Source organism: Lissotriton vulgaris, chromosome 4_1 (genome assembly GCF_964263255.1).
Source record: "Lissotriton vulgaris chromosome 4_1, aLisVul1.2, whole genome shotgun sequence".
NCBI classification, from domain to species: Eukaryota; Metazoa; Chordata; class Amphibia; order Caudata; family Salamandridae; genus Lissotriton; species Lissotriton vulgaris.
The window spans coordinates 407,182,343-407,204,341 of record NC_141691.1 but is presented as its reverse complement, the minus strand read 5'-3'; the positions used below and the strand labels follow the sequence as shown (position 1 = coordinate 407,204,341).

At 51.1% G+C, this 21,999-nt stretch overlaps 1 protein-coding gene across 2 annotated transcripts in view; it reads left to right on the top strand.

The window, feature by feature from the left end:
• UTP14A (UTP14A small subunit processome component) overlaps positions 1–21,999 on the top strand; it is a 459,924-nt gene that overhangs the window by 147,265 nt on the left and 290,660 nt on the right. For both annotated transcript variants that reach the window (XM_086918807.1, XM_086918806.1), the window contains exon 6: positions 6,216–6,371. In XM_086918807.1, the coding sequence (XP_086774933.1) occupies positions 6,216–6,371 (156 nt within the window). The remainder of the gene's footprint in view (positions 1–6,215; positions 6,372–21,999) is intronic.

The following is a 21,999-nucleotide window of genomic DNA, read 5'->3' as shown; positions in this document are numbered from 1 at the left end:
CTTCCCCATGACGGTGGTACAGTAGGGGAACGAGGCAGATGGGAGTCAGGATACAGGTCGGACAGGGGACCCGGCCAAGCAGAAAGCAGCTCGAATCGCGGGGGCACGAGCAGGCCAACACGCCCCGCCACTCCCAACGACGAGTAATGGCCGTCTTCGATCCCAGCCCAAGAGGGCGAACCCTCAGAATCCAAGTAGAAAATCCGTTGCGCCTCCGTGGGCAATAGTATCTGGACAGGCAGATGGAAGAGCCCAGAGAGAAGGCCGACAGCAGGGAAGAGCCAAGCATCTCGCCCGGCCAGCGAACGAACCTGGCGGAAAAGGGCGGAGCTAGGCCTACTCCCCACGTGCAGAGCCCCGGACTGGCATGAACAGTGACGCCGGGCAAGAGGGCATCAGACTTCCAGAGCGCGAGTCGGAGAAACTTGGGATCCACGTAACTTCGGCCAGCAACCTTCGAATGGCTCAGGAGTTGGACCGTGGGTGGACAGCCGATATCCCAACCGATCCGTGGGGTCAGTTCAGGGCGCAGCGATGGTAATCAGGATACCTAGGCGGATAATAGCTCCGGGCAGCGGGAGCCTCACGACAGTGCGGCCATTCCGCAGTGCGCCCTCTAGCGCCCCCCCCTTCACCAAGTTAACCTTGCCTAGAATAGTAAGCGGTAGGTGTGACCAGTCTCTCATAAGTTTTCGGCACTCTGCTGCTGTTTTAGCAAAATTTAATGAGGCAATCGAGTTAATGTCTTTAACTATATTTATCCCCAGATAACGTAGTTGAGGTTTTGAAGTTTCATTGTTAACAATTGAATTGATGTTCCAGGACATTGACTCAGTCTTAGAGGCATTTACCTCGTAGCCTGAGATTTTTCCAAATTTGAGAGCTAGGTCAATGACCTCTGGATATGCTTCGTCAAAGTTAGTCGTGAAAATCATAATATCATCATCATAAAGTGCCACCTTTTTATCCCAGCCACCAAAAGCAAAGGGTTTGATAAGTATGCTGTCTCTTAAAGTTTGGGTGAAGGCTTCAATATATACATCGAAAAGAAGGGGAGAAAGGGGACAGCCCTGCCTGGTTCCTCTAGTTACCCTAAATGGCTCCGTTAGGCCCCCATTTATCAGAATTGAAGCAGAGGGACTTCGATATAGCAGGTTTATCGCTCTTCGGAATCTATCCCCAACGTTAAACTTTCTCTAGGCCTCCGACAGGTACAACCAATTCACCCTATCGAAGGCCTTGGTAGCATCCAACGTGAGGACAGACAGAGGCAAAGCCTCTTTTATAGCCATATCTATGGAACCAATTAGTTCATAAGTAAGCTCACATAACTGTCTCCCTTTTATAAAGCCTTTTTGGTTGGAATGTATTATATCCGGCGCTACATGGCCAAGTCGTTTGGCCAGTATTGTGGCAAAAATTTTATAATCGGCATTTAAGATGGAAATAGGCCGATAAGAGCCACAATCCGAGGGAGGTTTTCCTGGCTTCAAAATAAGGGTTATAGAGGCATTATCCCAGGATGCAGGTGGTAATACTCCATCCCTCAAAATGTGGTTAAATAAGGTTGCTAAAATTGGGGACACCTCTGTTATCAATTTTTTATATATTTCGCTCGGTAGACCATCAGTATCTGCCGCCTTTCCCCCTTTTGCTCCCCTTATAGCCTTCTCTACTTCAGCAATGCTTATTTCCTCTTCCAGGAAGCGACTCTGTTCTAGTGATAGAGATGGTAGGTCAACTTCAAATTGTTGTTAGTAAAGCATTACGACTGTCCAGGTATTTATTTGCTAACCTTGGTTGCTGGATAGACAACATTGAGATAAACTGTAATTTAGCCCAACAAAATGTTGATCATAAGTATGCCGTCTGGGTGGTCAGTAGACAGGATTCTTTAAAGGCAAGGTGTTTAATTCTCTTTTGTAGGTAGTGACATTTTGGATTAATAAAGCAGTTTCCAAAGAAGACCATTCAGAGGACGTTTCTTAGAGCTAGAAGGATGAATGTCCCTGACAACTTGTGGCGCTCATCTCTCATGCCCTCAATACAATGCTTGAAACCTCTCCTGTCCTTTTGTTTTTTGGCAACAGATCCTTGCGGGATCCCTCAAACTGTATATTGGTGCTCCTCTGAGACATCCCTTTGGTTTACAATGAGATCCTCCAGTGGTCTCCCCATCCTGAAATCTTAAGATAGTAGGCTCTCTTGGTCTCACCTGCGCAAACCCTGATGGGTTGCGTCATAATAGTAGATTTTGGAATGCAATAACTGCACTTATAGAAGAAGCTCAGTGTCCTCTGTCTACAATAATACCAGAGACTTGACGCAGATTGGGGGACCCCCTCAGACACAGTTATTTTTGTGTGTTTGTGGTGATCTCAATCACTATGATAATAACTTTTTACGATATTGATCATAAACATAGGAATGTGCGCAAAGTAAATATTTGCGTACACTTTATGTTCCTCTGTCTTGTGGGTCTTCCGTAGCTATTTGCTGACATTAGTTTTTTATGAGTGATTATTTCAAATCTGTAGATCATCAAGATCTGAGGATTAATGCTTCATGGTGTAAAAGTAAGATAACTGCTGTTATTTTATCTAAATTGGCACATTCAAATTACAGGGTCTAGTACCCCTAGACAACTTATATGTAGAAGGTTCTCACATTATACCTAGAAGTTGCACAATAACATACCCCCCTTGAAGCTCCCAAAACAGAGACTAAGGTATAAAAATATCTGACTTGGCAAATTGCTAGATTTTCTGGAACTAGACAGTATGCCTGATCTAAATTGGTGCAAGTATAGCAAACATCCTTGGGCTGCAAAGACATCCCTCTAGGAAAGAAATCATTTGAATTAAAGAAAGAGGTTTCATACATGTACCCAGGAGCTCCTCTGCTGCTGGACAATAGGAACTATTTTCCCAAAGGGCTTGTGAATATTGGTTGGTTTAAGATACTGTGCATCAGTTGTATAAAACTTCAGTTAACAATTGTCCAGCTTTCCTTTAATTCCCTCTTACTATGCATGAGGTTTGAATTTGTGTACTGTATTCTGATATGCCAATTACAGTTGTTAATGGAAATATCAATAAAAATGTTGATGTTGTAAACATCCATATATTGAAATAATATAATTCCATTATTTCATGATAACAAGGAGATACGTTTTGGATGACAAATCCATGATTTCCGCCAACAAAATTTAAGACTGCAAAGCATGTGGGTAAAACCTCAAACTACAAGGCTGTAGAATGCTCTCAACACTTCTTCAATACATAGCTAAAATATGTGATATTCTGTCAAAACAATGTTAAACCACTTCCCTCGCTATCAACTTATACTCCATGACAAGTGCATCATTTGGGATCTGTAGGAAACTGGCTCTTTGTGTGATATATCAAAAATCTGATATACCATGTAAAGAGTATAGGGGTTCCTGTATGGCTGGGTAGGGGCTTGCTATGGCAATCCCAAAGTGCTCTGTTAGGCTCTAGTGTGGTGGAGCAGCCTTCGGCTTAAAACAGAGGATTGCAATGTATCTGCAATTACACACAATGATCAATACATGACACACACAACTAAAGAAGGAGATCCAGACCAATGTATAAAAACAGCAAGTACCTTTATATATGATTAAGCATCAGAGAAAAATCGTTTAGGTAGGTAAGTTTTTAAATATCCATTCTTTCCAGTTCAAAGAGGGGACACAGTGCAATTTCTGAGTTCTGCAATGTTACCCTATGGAAGGAAGAACAAGTTCTGCAAACGGGTATAGTATAGCGACTTACAAGACCAATCTCCAGGAGTTCAGGTGAGTGATGGGCAAGGTCCAAGTTAACACCAGCAGTACACATCAGTGGCATGAGGGTAACAGTGCAGTGTGCAAAACAGCATCAGGAGCCCACTGGCTTTCTATGGCGATAGGTCACCACAAAAAGAGGCTACAGGCTCTGGCTGGAAGGCGGGTTGGGTTGAATCAACAGTGGGGTTCAAGTCTTTCGAAGCTCGGGGTCCTCTTATTCACGATCCGTGGACGTCGGATTCAGAGGTGACTTTGGGCACCAGGTTTTCTTATCAGGAGCAGTCTTGGGGGGCTGCGTGCAGAGACTTTCGGCGATGTTGGGGAGTCCCTGAGGGGTGAAACCACAATGACTTGATCTCTGGAGGGCTGGGAGACCTTGTTGACACCGTTGGCCCACTTCAACTCGGGCCAGGGTGACGGGTACAGTGGAAGATTCAGGTGTCCGGGTTTTGGCAGTTCTAGAGGCCTCAGAGTCTATGCTTCGGAGTTCCTGCAGGATGCAGGTGAACAGGTCCACTGTTCACGGGAGGTCTTGGGTTTTTATCGAAGGCAGGCATTACTCCTAGGTTTCTGGAGACAACACGCTTTCTGGAGTCAACAACTGCAAAACAAGTTGACTTTTATGCATTTTTCAATGAGGGATACAGACAGGCCGGCACCAGGTAAGCTGCTTCTTCTCATCTCTGCTTTTGCGGTTCTTCAGTGTCCTCTCTCCTCTTGGGTCATCAGGATCTGCTTCTTTGGTGCCAAGGGCTCCACTAAATACTGGATTTAGGGGCATCAGGGGAGTGTAGGGTAGTAGCCAATGGGCTACTGCCCCTTTGTGGCACTACACCCCCTTTATGACCCCTTCCTGTGGGAATTGGGCATAACCAAGTCCCGGAATTCCTAAGTATGCATTCACAAAGATGACTACTTCTGAAAAATCATATCCACCTTACTGTAATCCACCGTAGGGGCAGTATTAGCCTGGAGGTGGCATGCCTACCTGACTAGCTAATGTTCCCACCTGTCCAGGTGTAAGGGAGTCCTGGACAAAAAGGGTGGCGGGCTTCCTCTTCTGTGAGAGGAGCCAGATTAGCATTCCAAAGGCGGCAGCTCCTTTAAGCTTGCCGACTTAGGGAGGCTAACCAGCAGGTCATCCTGTGGGAGGGGGTGTTTCACCCTCTTGCTGTACAGGCCTTTGTTCTGGTTCTCCTGAGAGCAAAAGGCTTTTATCCTAGGAGGTCTGAACAGTCTTGGTTAGCAGGCTGGCAGAGACCAGTCAGCAAGTACACCAGAGCTGGTAGGTTTTCAGGGGCACCTCTAAGGTGCCCTCAGAGGGAATGTATTGTTAAATCATTCACTGGAATCAGTGTGGGTTTACCTGTACGAGATGTTTGGTACCAAACATCCCTACTTTCAGTGGAGCCATCATATACATGGGGAACTTGTTTTCACCAATGGCTTCCCTGGACACTTGTACTGGCAGCAATAGGACTGACCAGCTGAGGAGCATATCTGCTCATGCAGGTATGCCCTCACATGTAATATTCAGCACCCTGCCGTAGGGTTCTTGGCCTGCTGTAGGGGTGACCTAGAAATATTACATGCAGTGTTAGGGACATCGCACACAGGGATGTGTGACATGTCGTATTTTCACTTTTGCACCAAGACACGCAGCCTGCAATGGCAGCCTTGCATGTGCTTGGTCAGTGATCCCCTAGGGTTATACAATTTGTGCTGCTGCCGTTAGGGACCCTCTGTAGTACTTTAGGCCCTAGGTACCAGGGGTACCACTTACTGGGGATTTACAGATGGTGCTAAAGATTTTGCCAATTGGGGGAATATGTGTACAGTTTTGGAAAAGAGCTCTGGCACTGGGGACCTGGATAGCTGGACCCCAGTCGAAAACACATTCGTTACCGGGCATAATGTGGGGGTGACTATGTCTAAACAGGGCTACTTTCCTGCAGGATCCATCTCCTGTATCTAGCTAGATCCATTCACTTAGATTCATGGAAAATTGTCTACAATCTATCCTTTACTATTCACTGGACCACCCTTAGCAAACCTGTATCAGTAGTTTGGGCCGATCGACCCTTCTGAATATGTACCTCCTCCAGTGTTATATTACAAACTCACTACTGTTGTATCCCCCAACTTGTATGTGTAGATGTGCCAAAGTGCTCTGAAACTGTCAAGGTATAATATATGATGTTGTAGAGGACACCTGAAATACTTCTGTAAATCATGCAGTGCAGCCTGAATCATTAATGTAATCCTTTTCTAAAGCAATAGCCCATCTCTAAAATGCAATTTTCACTGAAAGATTACATATTCTGATTAAGAGGATTAGCACAACATACATCTCTACTTCTTGATCTGTTTGTTGCCATCTGCTAATTGTTTCTTCATTCTTTCACAGATACAAAGGGAAGTGGCTTATGAAAAGACATCCAAAGCTGTCTCGAAATGGGATCGTGTAGTATTACAGAATAGGAAGGCGGAGCAGTTGGTTTTTCCACTGAATCAGGAAGGCCCATCAGCCAAGCCCATTGAGGAAGTTCTGACCAGTTGGAAGGTGTGTGTAGTGAAGATTCTAGGAACAGAAGTGTTCTATGTTTATGTTTTTCTCCTTTTTCATTTAGTTGTAACTGTTTATTGTTGCTGAGAGATGTCCCTTCTTCAGCTTTTGGGTTCAAGAGTAGTAACCCCTTTTCGGGAAAACACCTTTGTGTTACCTGCATGTGATATTTGGGTCTGGATCATGGAATGATGAGCTTTTGCCTCTTAAATCATGTGCAGAGGAAAACTTTTCAGGAAAAAGAGGCAAAACTCATTTTGACCTCACACCCTCTGTCTCCCCTTCCTCCTCCAGTGGAGGCATGACTGGTTTGAAAGCCGTACCACGATTTAGGAAGCGTGGACTCCATACCATTAAAAAAAAAAAAAACCTAGATAATAGTCTTTCTTCTTGCACCATAACTTGGATGCTGATTTACTCTTTAAATCCATTTGAATTATAGATAGGTCAATATGAATTGGGAGGTGATTATCCTCACTCCAAAATGTATTGTCATGCAAGTGGGGACTTTTTCAGGAGTTTGTGGCTGTCCATTTCACTCCTGGAGAGCTTGGTGGTGCATGATTCATCTGCAAGGGTGAATGTGAATGGTATGCAGACTATAAACTGCCTCTTTTAAACCGTCTGACGCTTCGCCTTACTTCAGGACACATGGAGAGCTCCCTGTAAACAATAAGAAAATAATAAATACGAAACCAAAAAATAACAGAAACAAATGGAAACATGTAGGTGGTACTTAGAAGCCAAGAAGTCTCATATCATGGTTGGGGCCTGCCTGTCTGTTAAAAGGGACTGCCCTCATATTTCCATTACTGTCTGTTTATGCCGCTCTTCCCTGAGGCTTAACCAGAGTGCAGTGGGAAGGGAGGCAGCCACGTGTATGGACAAAAAAAACGTATCTGGGTTGGGAACGGTAAGGGGATATGCAAAAAAAAGTCTCCTTAAAAATAAAACTGATGGTTATTTTACTGTGGAAACATCTCCAGCAACGTAGGTGAGACAGTGAGGTTACCTTGGTGAAAAGGGTTAGAACCCTCCCCACTCTTTAGAAATACCTGGAGTGTATTCAAGAAGCATTGGTAGCCAAACTACTCAAAAGCGTACGACTGTATTTAATGTATAGCATAGTTTATTCATGTTAGACCTGGCCCTTTTTGCAGGTTATCCCCAAACTTTTAGCCTTTGGTCTCCTATTTGTCTAACCCTGTTTTTGTTGGTTATAGGACTCTGGGCACTTTACCACTGCATATGCTCTATGTAAATTGTGATTTTGATTGGTTATCCATCATTGGTATATTTGATTTACTGGTAAGCCCCAAGTAAAATGCACTGTTTGCTCCCATAGCCTGTAAATCAAATGCCACTGGTGGGCCTGCAGCACTGATTGTGCCACTCACACAAGTAGCCTTTCAAAAGTGTCTGACCGCAATTTTAATTTCCATGTTGACCTGACCTGGCAAGTGCACCCACTTCCCAGTCCATAACCTTCCCTTTTCTTACATGTAAGAAACCCCTAAGCTAGACCCAAGGTACTCCCATGGGCAGAGTATGTGAAAGGTGTGTGTTACTTGTCCTGATCGTGAAATACGGAGCATTTTGTTTTTCACTATTGAAAGGATGTCTGTCCAATAGTTTAACATGCAAGCTGCCTTGTAACATCTTAAAACTGTAACTTTCCGGGGGGCATGGCTTGCAGCCAAAGAAGATGGCCGCAAACTAGGGGAGCAGCGCGGCAAATCTTGTTTATACACCCCATATCCGTCATCATCTGTAGGTATGGGTGGCACCTACCGCCATCCGGGAGTAGTGTGGAAGCGACGGACAGCGTCTGACTCCAGCCCGGTCCCAGTTTTGACGTCCTCTGCTGCCGTGGAGAGGAGCGGCTAGGGAGCCCGACGGTGACAAGATGGCTCCCGGTGCGGCAGGGCTCAAAGCCTGAAGGCTCCCGCCGCGGGAGAGAAGTGCGGAGGCGGAACGCTTCCCCAGGAGAGCTTGACTTGCAAGGCGGGGAGCGGGTAGAGGCTCCGATCTGCAAGTGATCCGGACCAATTGGAGTGGGTCCCGGGAGTGTTGGTGGCCGCCTGCGGTCGGAGCGGGGCCTTCCAGTGCGGCGGGGACGGCACGGGGCTGCAGAGGACCTTGCGCGGAGTGATCGAGAGTGCCGCCGCTGGTCCCGCGCTCGTCCCGGCAACAGCGGTGGTTCGGTGGGTCACGCAGCATCGAGCCCGACGCAAGAGGCACAGCGTCTCGAGGCGCTGATAATCAGTGCGGCATCCTGGGAGGGCGGTCGGAGCCTGACTAGGCCTACACAGCGGGGGCATCGGTCAGTTGAATCAGCACTGGACCCGGTGAAAGGGTGAAGTGGGTGCGTGGCCCCCTTGCCGGCAGCACACAAAAGGAGGGAGATCCCCCCAGGAATAGACTCTGGACAGAAGAGAGGCTGGTAGTGACTAATAGCTCAGGCCTGGTGGAGGACCGGAGGGTCTGGGAAGATAGGAAGCCGGTGGCTTAGTGGGGTGGCTGAGCATTGAGTGATAATCCTGCGGGCCCTCCAGGTCAACTCGCACAAGACAAGCAGTGGGCCGCTGCGGTGAAAGGGGGCCCTGGAACGTAGACTAGCGGTTCGTGGACTGCAAGGCGCTGCTTAGCTTGGCCTGGGACTCTTTTGGGGTCCTTGGCTTGAGTGGTTGGAGTACCCCTTCGGGGCGCAGTGGTGCCAGCCGGGTGAGTGGGCGCCCAGGTGCGGCGTGGGCCCGTAGCGAGTAGTCAGTCAGCGCCGAGGTGCAGGCCTCTGGGGGCCTTGTGAAGAGTGTTTTGGACAGACCGAAGAGTGGTGCCCAGCGAGGGGCAGTCGGCGGCGAGGCGGTGGTTTGGAGCATGGGCCGCAATCGACCATTAACCCAGAGCCAAACGAACTCCATAGATAAGTACACGGTTAGCATGGATAGAGAGGATGACTCGCAGTGCAGACGCCGGCAGGACGAGTCGTCAGGAGAGGGGCCGAACACTTCGCTACGGGACATTATGCTGGCTATCCAGGAGATGTGCAGAGCCTCGAAGGACATGCGTGGCACTTTGGAACCTAAGCTTGATTCGGTCACCGAGGAGGTTAATCTTCTACGTGTGGACTTCAGCAAAATGTCAGAGAAAGTATCGGAGGCTGAGAGTGGTATTGGCAGTCTACAATCTAAAACAAAGAGGCTTGAGGAGCAAGTTGCTGCACTCACGAAAAACCAAGCCGACATCACTGCCCGCCTTGAGGACCAGGAGGGCTGGGCGTGCAGCAATAATATTCGAATCGTGGGGGTCCCGGAGGGAATGGAAGGCCCTTCTACGGACTGGTTTGTGGAGGATCTAATACTCAACCATCTTAAACCGAAGCGCGTCTCCAACTTCTTCTCAGTCGATCGAGCCCACCACACACTGGGGGGGCGGCCTAAGCCGCCCCCCCCCCCGCACCCCCCACACATCATCATAGCGCGGATCCTGAATTAACGTGACCGCAATGCCATCCTGCAGGCATCGAGGGTGTCCGGAGACCTACAGATAGACAAAGCCATCATTCTGGTTTTTCCCGGATTTCACATTAAAGATACAGCGTCAACATAAGTCGTTTGATGGAGTGAAACGAGCCCTCAGGGACCGAGGAGTAAAATATATGATGTTGCTCCCCGCACGTATGAAGTCCTTGATGGGGAAAAAGCGTATCTCTTCGATTCATAGGAGGAAGCTAGCGATTGGTTGGAGGGATGGCGGACTGTGGGCCGCCGGGATGGGTCGCGATGCCCAACTCAGAACCACGTGGGCCAGGGGCCCCGGAACAGCGCAGCCCCATCGCAAGAACTTCCTCAGATCAGACTGTCTCCGATTGAGTGACAATGTGGGTTGAATTTACAGAGTGGGACCTGGTCGCTGGCGGTAAGGGGGCGGCCCGCCCCCCGGGGGTCTGGCCTTTCACTGTTCGGAGGATGTGGGGCTGAGGAACTGTGGACTACAACTAACCTGGGTGTTCCGGGCTGCTGTTGTGCCTCATGATGGACCTACAGAGACTTTTGCACTGGTTTGAATAATTGGGGGGGGGGGGGGGTGGGGACCGTTCTCTAGGTTCCTTTCAGGGGGTGTGCAGTCTTTCAGTATGACTTCTTTTGCGCCTGCAGACTTACGTTCCCTAACTCCGTTGGTGTTGGGGTTTAGGGGCGGAAGGCACTCTGTGTGTTATTCCGGTGGGTTGTTGGGGGCCCACTTAGCGGGGAGGGGGGTGTGGGGCAGGGGGAGAGGCTGGAGTTTTGGGGAAGTTTGATGTTTGATTGCTTATACAGTCTCCAATGTTCAAGCTCCAGGGTTACACAGTTGCTTGAAGCTGTGGCCAGGGAAAGATTCGAGAAATGTTGGGCCTTTATACTGGAATGGTGATCAGGCGTGCTTAAGAATATGGGCATGGAATGTCAATGGCTTCGGCAGTATAATTAAGCACACTTTGGTCCTGCAATACTTGAAACGCCACTCCCCTGACGTAGTGCTCCTCCAGGAGACCCACCTACGAGGTAATAAATACAAGGTATTGGACCAGTTTGGGTATAGGAAGGTGGCCCACTTGGGTTTACGTCTGACTCTAGGGGGGTGGGTATACTAGTCCGCAGTGCACTTCCTATTGTTGTCACGGGCACGTGGACGGAAGACCCTGGGTGCACTGCAGCGGAGGCGACAAGGTGGGAGGGGCTCACGCTCGTACTCTGCTCCTGTTACATCCCACCAGGCCTCCATACCCAGGCGTACGTTAAGATGGGGACATACCTGACGGACCTCCCTCGGGGCACCCTGGTGCTGGGGGTGAGAGGGGGAGAGGGGGGGGGGCACAAACACAGTCATGGAGGCTGACTTAGACCGCTCTGGTGAAAGGCTGGGTAATAGAGGGGAACTGGGCCTGCGGGGGTTTATAGCAGCGATGGGACTTAGGAACGAATGGCGCACACACAACCCCTCCAACAGACAATACACTTTCTACTCTGCTAGGCATGGGACTCTTTCCAGAATAGACCGCCTGTTTGTGCTGGGGGATCAACTAGGTGACTTCATGGACTCCTGCATCACGGCCAGCGGTATCTCGGACCACTCACCGGTGGGGGACACTCTTAATCAATCAATCAATTCATTTGTAAAGCGAGCTACATACCCGTGAGTGTCTCAAGGCGCTGGAGGGGAGGCGGGGGGGATGGAAGGAGGGGGGGCTGCTACTGATCGAAAAGCCAGGTCTTGAGAAGCCTTCTGAAGGCCAGCAGGTCCTGGGTCTGTCGTAGGCTGGTAGGGAGAGTGTTCCAGGTCTTGGCGGCGAGGTAGGAGCAGGATCTGCCGCCGGCGGTGGTTTTCCGGATGCGTGGAACTGTGGCGAGGGCGAGGTTGGTAGAGCGGAGGCTGCGGGTGGGGGTGTAGAAGCTGAGTCGGTCGTTGAGGTATGCTGGTCCGGCGTTGTGTAGGGCTTTGTGTGCGTGGATGAGGATTTTGAAGGTGATCCTGTTGAGGGGGAGCTAATGCAGGCCTCTCAGGTGTGGTGTGATGTGGCCGCATCGGGGGACGTCGAGGATCAGTCGTGCCGAGGTGTTCTGAACGCGTTGCAGTCGTCTCAGGAGCTTGGCTGTTGTTCCTGCGTAGAGGGCGTTCCCATAGTCCAGTCTGCTGGTGACGAGGGCCTGGGTGACGGTTTTTCTCGTGTCGGAGGGGATCCATTTGAAGATCCTGCGGAGCATTTCGGAGAGTGTTGAAGCAGGAAGCGGAGACGGCGTTGATCTGCTTGGTCATGGAGAGGGCGGAGTTGAGGATGACCCCCAGGTTGCGTGCGTGGTCGGTGGGTTCTGGGGCTGTTCCTAGCAAAGTTGGCCACCAGGAGTTGTCCCAGGCTGAGGGGGTGGGGCCGAGGATGAGTACCTCCGTCTTGTCAGAATTCAGCTTCAGCCTGCTGTCCTTCATCCATTCGGCGACTGCCTTCATTCCTCTGTGGAGGTTGGCTTTGGCAGTGTGGGGGTCTTCGGTGAGGGATATGATCAGCTGGGTGTCGTCGGCGTAGGAGATGATGTTGAGGCTATGTTGTTGTGCGACATGGGCGAGCGGTGCCATGTAGATATTGAACAGCGTCGGGCTGAGGGATGATCCCTGTGGAACGCCGCAGATGATCTCGGTGGTATTGGAGCGGAAGGGTGGGAGGCGGACGCTCTGGGTTCTGCCAGAGAGGAAGGATGTGGTCCAGGCCAGGGCCTTCTCTTGGATTCCGGCGTCATGGAGGCGTGCTGGTAGGGTGCGGTGGCAGACTGTGTCGAAGGCTGCTGATAGGTCCAGAAGGATGAGGGCGGCTGTTTCTCCTTTGTCCATAAGGATCCTAATGTCGTCGATGGCGGTGATGAGGGCGGTCTTGGTGCTGTGGTTGCTGCTGAAGCCGGACTGGGATGGGTCCAGGATGTTGTTGTCTTCGATTTAGCGGGTCAGCTGTCTGTTGACGATCTTCTCCGTGACTTTCGCCGGGAAAGGGAGCAGGGCGATAGCCTGGAAGTTCTTGAGGTCGCTGGGGTCCGCCTTGGGTTTCTTCAGTAGGGCGTTGATCTCGGCGTGCTTCAAGCTCTCTGGGAAGGTTGCTGCCTCAAAGGAGATGTCGATTGTTTTTTAAAAAAAATATCTTTATTAGCTTTTTCAGTGCAAAACAATTGAACAAGCATGTCATTATTCCTCCACAGTTCCAAACCCCGAACCCCCCCATGGCCCCCCAGCACCCCAAATCTCTGCTCACAGATGAATAACACAGTCAATATGGTTTCCGCAGTAGTCCCGCAGGCCAAAGATGCAATATGGCAACCTTCAATCCAAGACCCTCGTGTCCCCCACATCCTTAGCACAGCAACGTTCTCAGAGGCCGCCATCCAGCCCATGATATTGGCACCATTTCCCCCATACTCTCCCACATTTTTTGGGGCATCCCTGTGCTTTATAAGTGACCCTCTCTGCGGCCATATACAAGTCCAGGCCACCGCGCCAGTCCTCTAGCTGCGGGCAGTCTGGAGCTCCCCACTTCCTGGCCACATCCCTCTTGGCCACCACTAAGCCCAGCACTAGGAAAATCAATTGTGGGCGGCTCACATCAACATCATTTGTCATTCCTAATAGGACCAACTTAGGGTCGGGCTGAATGGTAGTCTCCAGTACCACTCCCAATTCATGGAGCACTTCACCCCAGAAAACCTGGATGTTCGGGCATGACCAGATAGTGTGGAAAAAGTCTCCCCTCTCCAACCCATATCGCAAACAACTGGGGTCAGACACCCTCCCAATTTTATGCAATCTCAACCCTGTCAAAATATGTCCTGTGGAGCACCTTGAATTGTATCAATCGTAGGCGAGATTTAATTGCTACTTCACATGGATGCATTAATACCGTTCCCCAATCTACCTCATCCATATCCCCCACATCTCTCTCCCAAACCTCCCGCAATTTCACTAGCCCATTAGGCATATTATTCATTAACGTCCTTATGCGGGATCCGTTCCTGTAGGAGGCGACCTTCTAGCGGGGCATATTCCGGAAGTTTGCCCTCCAACACCGCCTCTGCCCTCCAGGCATGTCTCAGTTGTGCATACCTAAAAGCCTGTGTGGGACCCAGACCATACTCCCTCCTCAGCTCCGCAAACGATTGTAGCTTTCCCCTCTTCATTATGTCTCCCAAGGTAGTGATACCTATTGCATCCCAGGCCCCAAAGCCCCTCAGTTTATTCAGTTCCTTGAGCCAAGCACACTTCCACAGGGGAGTCTGGCGAGTAGGTTTGCCCTGCCATCCCGTAGCCCTCGTTGCCTTAGCCCACGCCCCCAGAGTGACCCGCGCGGCCAGAAGCAGCCTGTCCCTACCCCTACCCCCATACAAGTAGTGCATAAATATACGTGTGCCCATCGAATGCCGTTCCAGGGCGTAAGTGGGGTGATGTGCAGGTGCATGTATCCATTTGTTTATTGGGGTCAAATGTTCTGCCCAATAGTAGGCTTCTAGGTTGGGCAGAGATATACCTCCATCGTATTGATGCCTCTGCAAGGTAGACAATGCTACTCGGGCTGCTTCCCCAGCCACAGAAAGGCGCGCACTTCCGCGTGCACATCCCGGAAAACCTGTCTCCGGAGGGGGAAATATTCATTCTGGAGGGCATATAAATATGTTGGTAAAGTAATCATTTTGAACATGGCCGCTCGGCCCAGGAGCGTCAGCGGGAGCAGCCTCCACCGTGCAGCGTCGGCTGAAAAGCTGGTCAACACTCTCTTAATATTCTTTATATAGGAGAGGGCACCGTCTGTGGTCACAAATATCCTTAAATACTTAAAGCCCTCCCTTGTCGTCTGGAGCTTCTCCGGAAGGGCAGGCCAGCCCTCTCTGTCTCTGGGGTCATAAAGGACCGATTTGTGCCAGTTTATCTGATATCCTGCCCGGGCTCCATATCTAACCAGTTCCTGGGATCGTAGTTTCCGGATGTGTAATGTAAAGAAGGACATCATCCGCAAACAGGGATATTTTCTCATGTGTGGCACTCCCTCTACCCAGGCTAAACCCCGTGATCCCCTCATTTTGGCTAATTGCACAAGCGAGCACTTCTATGGTCAGGGCGAACAATAGAGGGGATAAAGGGCATCCCTGCCTAGTGCCTCGTCTAACCGGAAAAGTCCATAGACAATACTCCATTTACCCTTACTCGTGCTCTGGGGTCCGTGTACAGCAGACTCACCCATTTCCTAAACTTTGGTACAAACCCAAACCTAATTAAAACCCCCTCCAGGAAGGGCCAGTGTACGGCGTCAAAAGCCTTTTCGGCGTCAAGGGACAGGAAAAAGTGGGGGTCCTCGCAATCACAAACCTCCATTAGCCAATTGTGCGTCCGTCTGAGATTATAACGAGTTGCCAAGCCTGTCTGGTCCATGTGAACCAGCCCGGAGATAACACCCCGGAGGCGAAGAGCCAAGAGCGTCGCAAGGAGCTTGACCTCCACATTCAGTGGGGAGATGGGCCTATAGGACGCGCAGTCCTCTGGAGGTCTGCCTTCTTTATAAATAGGGACAATCGTGGCTTGGCGGAGGTCCAACGGTAATGTACCCTCCTCCACAGCGTCTTCAAACAGGCCCAGCAGGTGACGGGTCAGCAGGTCTGCCGTCTTCTTGAAGAATTCCGCCGGGAAGCTATTGGGACCCGGAGATTTCCCCACCCAAAGCCTAGACAGCGCCTCTCTGACCTCCTCTATTGTAAAGTCCGCTTCCAGGCTACCTTGGTCTGCCTCGGCAAGTTCCGGGAGGTCTATAGCGGACATATACTGCAGCGCATCCTCTACCGACCCCAGTGCTCTGGCCTCATAGAAGGCGCCATAATAGTCCGCGAAGGCCACAGCTATCCGGTAGTCCGCCTGCACCCATTTTCCCAGGCCATCCTGCACTCTCTCTACCCACCGTGCATCCCGTTCCTTCCTGCTAAGCCACGCCAACATCCTACCAGACTTGTCCCCGACATCATACAGGCGATGCAACGTCGCCAGGGCCTGCGCCTTCGCCTCACCCGTCACCAAGTGCCTATACTGGCGTTGTGTATCCAACAATAGTCGAAGGATACCTGAGTCGCCCCCGAAGTGGTATTGGCAATCCAGCGCCCGGATCCGCTCCTCAAGCGCAGTCACCTCCTCCTCTGCTTTCCTCCTCTCACCTGCCACCCTATTCTAAGCACTGTCCCGCAGAACCGCCTTAAGCGCTTCCCAAAGCGTCACCCGGGACTTCACTGAGCCTTCGTTTTCGGCTAAGTACACCCTCACGTCAGCCCGAAGGCCACGGACGATGTCCATATTTTGAGATCTCAGGCCGCCAACCTCCACGTATGCGACTGCGGCTTCCCTCGGCCTTCCCCTATATCGGCTAAGAGAGGGGAGTGGTTCCTTATGCCCCTCGCTTGGTAGACAATCTTGTCTGTGACTTGCAGCATCCCCCTAGCCATGAAGATATAATCCAACCTGGAGTAGACGGAGATGTTGATTGTTTTCTGGAGATGGGGTGCGATGGCTGTGCTAGCTTTGTTGAAAACGTGGTGAGGGCATGGGTCAGATGGGGATCCGGAGTGGATGGAGTTCATGGTCTTGATGGTGTCTTTGTTGCTGACGCTGGACCAGGCGGTCAGGCAACCGGTGCGGGTGGTGGTTGCAGGGGTGGTGGTCTCGGCGGTGGGTGTGGGGAAGGCGTTGTCGCAGCTGTCGTGGATGTCAATGATCTTGCGGTGAAAGAAGGTGGCCAGTGAGTTGCACAGGTCTTGTGATGGTGGAATGTCGTTGGTGTTGGAGCTGGAGTTGGAGAGTTCTTTCACGATGTTGAAGAGCTCTTTGCTGTTGTGTGCGTTGCTGTCTAGGCGGTTCTTGTAGGCGGTCCTCTTGGCGGTCCTGATGAGTTGGTGGTGTCTGCGGGTGGCGTTCTTGTGGGCTGTGTAGCTGTCTGGTGTTTGGTCCTGGCGCCAGCTCTTCTCCAGCTTCCGACAGGTGCGCTTGGAGGTCCGGAGGTCTTCGGTGAACCATGCAGCTTTCTTGTTGGTGTGATTGGTGGTGGAGGTCTTGAGTGGAGCGAGGGTGTCGTTGATCCACTGTTTGGGGTTGCTGGTGTCAGGGTCGGTGGGGTCGGCTGTGGTCCCAGGGCGAGGGTGGTGGTCAATTGGTCCTCGGTGACCTTGCCCCTGCAGCGGCGTGGCATCTGTTTGGTGCGGTGGTGTGTGGTGAGTTTCCTGAATGTGAAGTGGACGCATCTGTGGTCTGTCCAGTGGGGTTCGGTGGTGTGGTTGAAGGAGATGTGGGGACTTGCGGAGAAGATGGGGTCCAGTGTGTGTCCAGCGGCGTGGGTGGGTGTCGTCACGAGTTGTTTGAGTCCGAGGTTGGCGAGGCTTTCGATCAGGGCGGTGGAGTTGGCGTTGTTGTTCTCGAGGTGGAAGTTCAGGTCCCCGAGGAGGATGTAGTCCGTGGAGGCGAGGGCGTGCGTGCTGATGAGGTCGGCGATGGAGTTGCTGAACTGTGGTCGGGGTCCGGGTGGTCTGTAGAAGAGTGTTCCTCTGAGGGTGGTGTTTGGGTCGGTGTGGATCTGGAAGTGCATGTGCTCGGCGGTGGTGAGGGTGTCGTTGATGTTGGTTGAGACTCAGAGTGTCCTTGTGGATGATGGCGATTCCCCCTCCCACTCTGTTGGTGCGGTCTCTGCGGGAGATCTTGTAGCCTTCTGGGATGGCTATGGCGATGTCTGGTGCCGAGGTGGTGTTCAGCCAGGTCTCCGTCAGGAAGGCGACGTCGGGGGTGGTTGAGTCTAGGAGGTCCTAGAGTTCGATGGCGTGCTTGAGAGCAGAGCAGGTGTTGAGGAGGATGCATCAGAGGTGGTTGGGTTCTCTTGCTGATGGTTTGGCGGGTCGGATGCTGGTGAGGCTCTTAAGGGACCGATGACAGATAGGGCGGCTTTTCCTAGGATTGACCCCTGGCGCCTCAGAGATGACTCGATCTCTGACAAACTGAGGGAGAGTTCCCAATTATACTTTGCAGAGAATGAGGGATTGGTTGATTCCCATTTGACCCTGTGGGAATCTTACAAAGCCGTACTACGGGGCTAGGCACTGATAGGTGTTTAAAAAAAGGAGGAATCCCTCCAAAAGACAATTGGAGAGCAAAATTGAATCCCTGGAGAAAGTAGTCTGTGAGTACCCATCCGTGGAGAGTAGCCATGAGCTGGCTCTTAAGCAGAAGGAGCTCCGCGCGCTGGTGGAGGGTGAGGCGCGTGCCTACGCCCTCGCTACGCAACATAGGATCTACGACGCAGGTGACAAGAGTATGAAGCTACTAGCATGGCTTGAATGTCCCGGGTTGCCGCGGTGGAAAATAAGTCTGGTACCCTCGCGACCACCAGCGTTGCCATAGCAGAGGCCTTCGCGTCATACTATGAGGTGGTTTGCACCCCGGTGTGCACAAGGACTGGGATGGATTGCGAGGAGTTTCTTCGTGACTTTGCCTTGCCCACTCTATCCACTGAGCAAGCCGACAGTTTGGAGGCTGAGCTCCCGGGGTTGGAGCTGGGAGAAGCCCTCAATTCCCTGCAGACCGGTAAAGCTCAGGGGCCTTCCGGTCGAAATCTATAAGAGGCAAGCCAATATCGTGATAGACGCCATGCGGCGGATGTTCCTCGAAGCGAAGAGTGTAGGTAGGCTCCCGCCTGATTAGCGGGAAGCCACTATAGTGGTCATTTAGAAAGCCGGGAAGCCGCCCGAGCAATGTTCGTTATATCGGCCTATCTCGCTCCTCAATGTTGAAGCCAAGGTTTTAAACAAAGCCCTGGCGACGAGATTGCTAGCGGTGCTACCTGATTTGGTGCATGTTGACCAATCTGGGTTCATGCCGCACAGGAGCACTAGACTAAACCTGTGTCGACTATACGGGGTCTTATACATGACGGAGGGGGAGGACGATAAACAAACGGCATTGATGGCGCTGGACGCCTCAATGGCCTTTGATAGTATAGAATGGCCCTACTTGTTCAAAGTATTGGAGCGTTTCGGCTTCGGACCGGTGTTCTGCAGCTGGGTCCGCCTACTGTACGAGCAACCGACGACAAGAGTGAGGGTGAATGGAGCGACGTTCCGGGCGTTCCCTTGCACAGAGGCACCAGGCAAGGATGTCTGTTGTCCCAGCTCCTTTTTGCCTTGGAGCCTCTGGCTCATTGGATTCGACAGGACAGGTCATTTTGGGGTCTGTCGTTTACGGACGAGTGGGAGGAGCAAATCTCACTATACGCAGATGATATTGTCTTGTATATGGCTAGGCCCTACAACTCGATGTCACGGGCACCTCATCTTTTTGAGCTCTTTCGTAGCTACTCTGGGTATACGATCAATTGGACCAAATCGCTGATCTATCCCCTCACTGGCCCTCCCCCGAGGATCCCGTCTCGATGCCCGGCTTCGATCGTCACTGAAGGGTTTTAATACCTGGGGGTTTATGTGACTAGGGACAGAGCGAGTTCTTTATCAGGAACCTGGAGCCCCACCTGACTCGTTTGGCCTCGGATGTCGCCCACTGGCGCTCCTTGCCGCTCTCCTTGATGCGGCGTGCTGCGCTTTTCAAGATGTTCACACTACCCCAACTGCTTATATACTGCAAAACTCGCCCTATCCGATCCCGGGTGGATGTTTAAACGCATCTCCCTCAGTGCGGACGTTGCTCTGGGACGGGGGGAACCCAAGAATAGCATAGCGTAAGCTCACTGGGGGGTATACGACGGGGGGCTGGCCTTCTCGGACGTTCAATTGTATTACTGGGCCTCGCAGTTTCTGGTGGTTAATGACGGGGTCTACGCAGAGAGGTCAGAGCCGGCCTACAGGGTGGATAGGCATGTAATGCCAGGGGCACTTGCGAGCCCCTCTTGTACACGAGGAAGCGCTGTAAGGATCTCCCGGCACATACAGGGGTGGTGATTCAGTGTTGGAGGGAGGCCAATAAATTCCTGGGCTGGGCGGGCACCCTTACGGGTAGGACGCCGCTCTGGTTTGGCAACCAGCTCACTGAGGTGTCTAGACTGACTGGCTTTACGGGCTGGAGGCTTATAGGGATTGACTACTTGGGTTATGTGTGGAAGGGGAACGCACCTCAATCCTTCGTTTACCTTCAAAACGAGTACCGACTGCACGACTCCCAACACTACCACTATCTGCGCCTCACCCATGCCTTACGAACATGCATACACATGGACGCAGCGCTCCCAGAATATTCTCCACTGGAGGACAGGCTCCTTCTTGATCTCATCCCGGAAAAGCCTACCTCTACCATTTACCGCAAGCTCATTAATAACATGCCTGACCCCCTGGTGACTCTGCTGGGAGGGTGATATTGGCAGCCTAGAAGACGATGACTGTCAGGATGCAGTGCAGAGCCCTCGTGAAATTGCAATTAGGATCAGGATTCGCCTGGTGCAGTTGAAAATATTGCACTGGGTGTATTCTGCACGCACTCAATTGTTCATCTGGGGGAGGTGCTTGTCGCCTTTTGTGTGCGAGGGGCTGCCAGGGTGAGGGGTCCTTCTTGCACATACCCTGGGACTGTCCGTACATAGTGCCTTACTGGACCAAAGTTGCATAAACAATGGAGTTAGTGGTGAGATCGTCTGTGCCGGTGGATTCGAGGTGGATGCTGCTAATGATAAGAGGGGCTACTGACTGGTCCAGATATAATGAGATATGGCTAGCTACTGCTGCGGGAGTGGCGAAGCGAAACATAGCCCGCAACTGGGGGGGCGCGGGCGCCCCCTCAGTGTGAGCAATGGATCAGGGACCTGGATTGGTGCCAGAGAGTTTCAAGAAATGGAAAAAGGTATGGGGCCCCTGGCGAAGATACTGGGCTGAGCGGGCGGGGTTGGTTTAATGCTGTCCGTATAATTGTCCAGTCCGCTACTACAGTGTCCATTCAACTGACATGTACTGATGTTTTCTATATTTGTCTGTTCACGGCTGTGTACGGAATGAGACCTTGAGCATACTTAACCCCTTGCATGCTGCCGCGATTCTGCGCCTGTGCGTCACATTCCGATCGCGGGTGCGGTCATGACGGCCGGGAGCCGTCATCGGCACACGAGCACTGTGTGCCATGACGGCTCCCGGCCGTCATCAGCACGCAAAGGGGTTAATAAAAAGAGTTAAAAAAAACAAACCTGTAACTTTCCTTTGGGACAAGATGGAGAAATGTCTAGGCTCTCTGAGCTCAGAATTTAATAACACACTTTCTGGTAAAAGTGGTTGTTAAATTGTGTGTTGGGAAACACCACTTTTAGAAAGTGAACATTTTATTGTTTAACCGTCCTGTGTGCCTCTGCCTATTTGTGTATTCATCGTCTGGTTTTGGAGTGACCAAGCTGGAGATGTGCAATCACTCTAGATAGTCACAAGGGCGGTTGAGATGAGTCATGCCTTTGCTGGGTGACTCCTAGCCATGCTGAAAAGACCTTTCTGCATTTACAGTGAAAGGAGGAGTTTGAAAGGCACTTCTCTTGTTAAAGTATGCCAATTCTCAGTTAGATTCTCTAGTGCTGGAGACCGCCGTGGCTTCTGCGGTCGCGGTGCAGACACTGCGACCGCAGAAGCCACGGTGGTCTCCGGCACTAGAGGATTAAGGAGGCGTGCCTCCAGGATTAACAATCCTTTGAAACTAAACACACTGGGACGAGTGGAGCAGACCTAAATCCACCGCCCAAGAATTCTCGGCTGAGAATTGGCATACTTTAACAAGAGAGGTTCCCGGAGGAATTGATGAGCGAACCTTTTGGGCAAGGTAGATTTGAAAGTCTAGTGAAAGGAAAGATTTTAGGTCCTGATGAGAACTTGATGATTTGAAGGAGTTTGACACGCATAACCTGTTTCTTCTGCCATAAGAATAGTGTACTAAGTTAAACTCTTTGACAGAGTACATTTGTGTTTTAAATTCTTGTTCTATAGCATGTAACAAAACGGCTTTAAAATAGAAATTAATGTATAGGGTGAATGTAGGTGATGTGGTGAATGTATGAGTGAGAACAGAATATGATTATGAAACAGAATCGTTATGTATGGATGGGATGAAGTGAGTG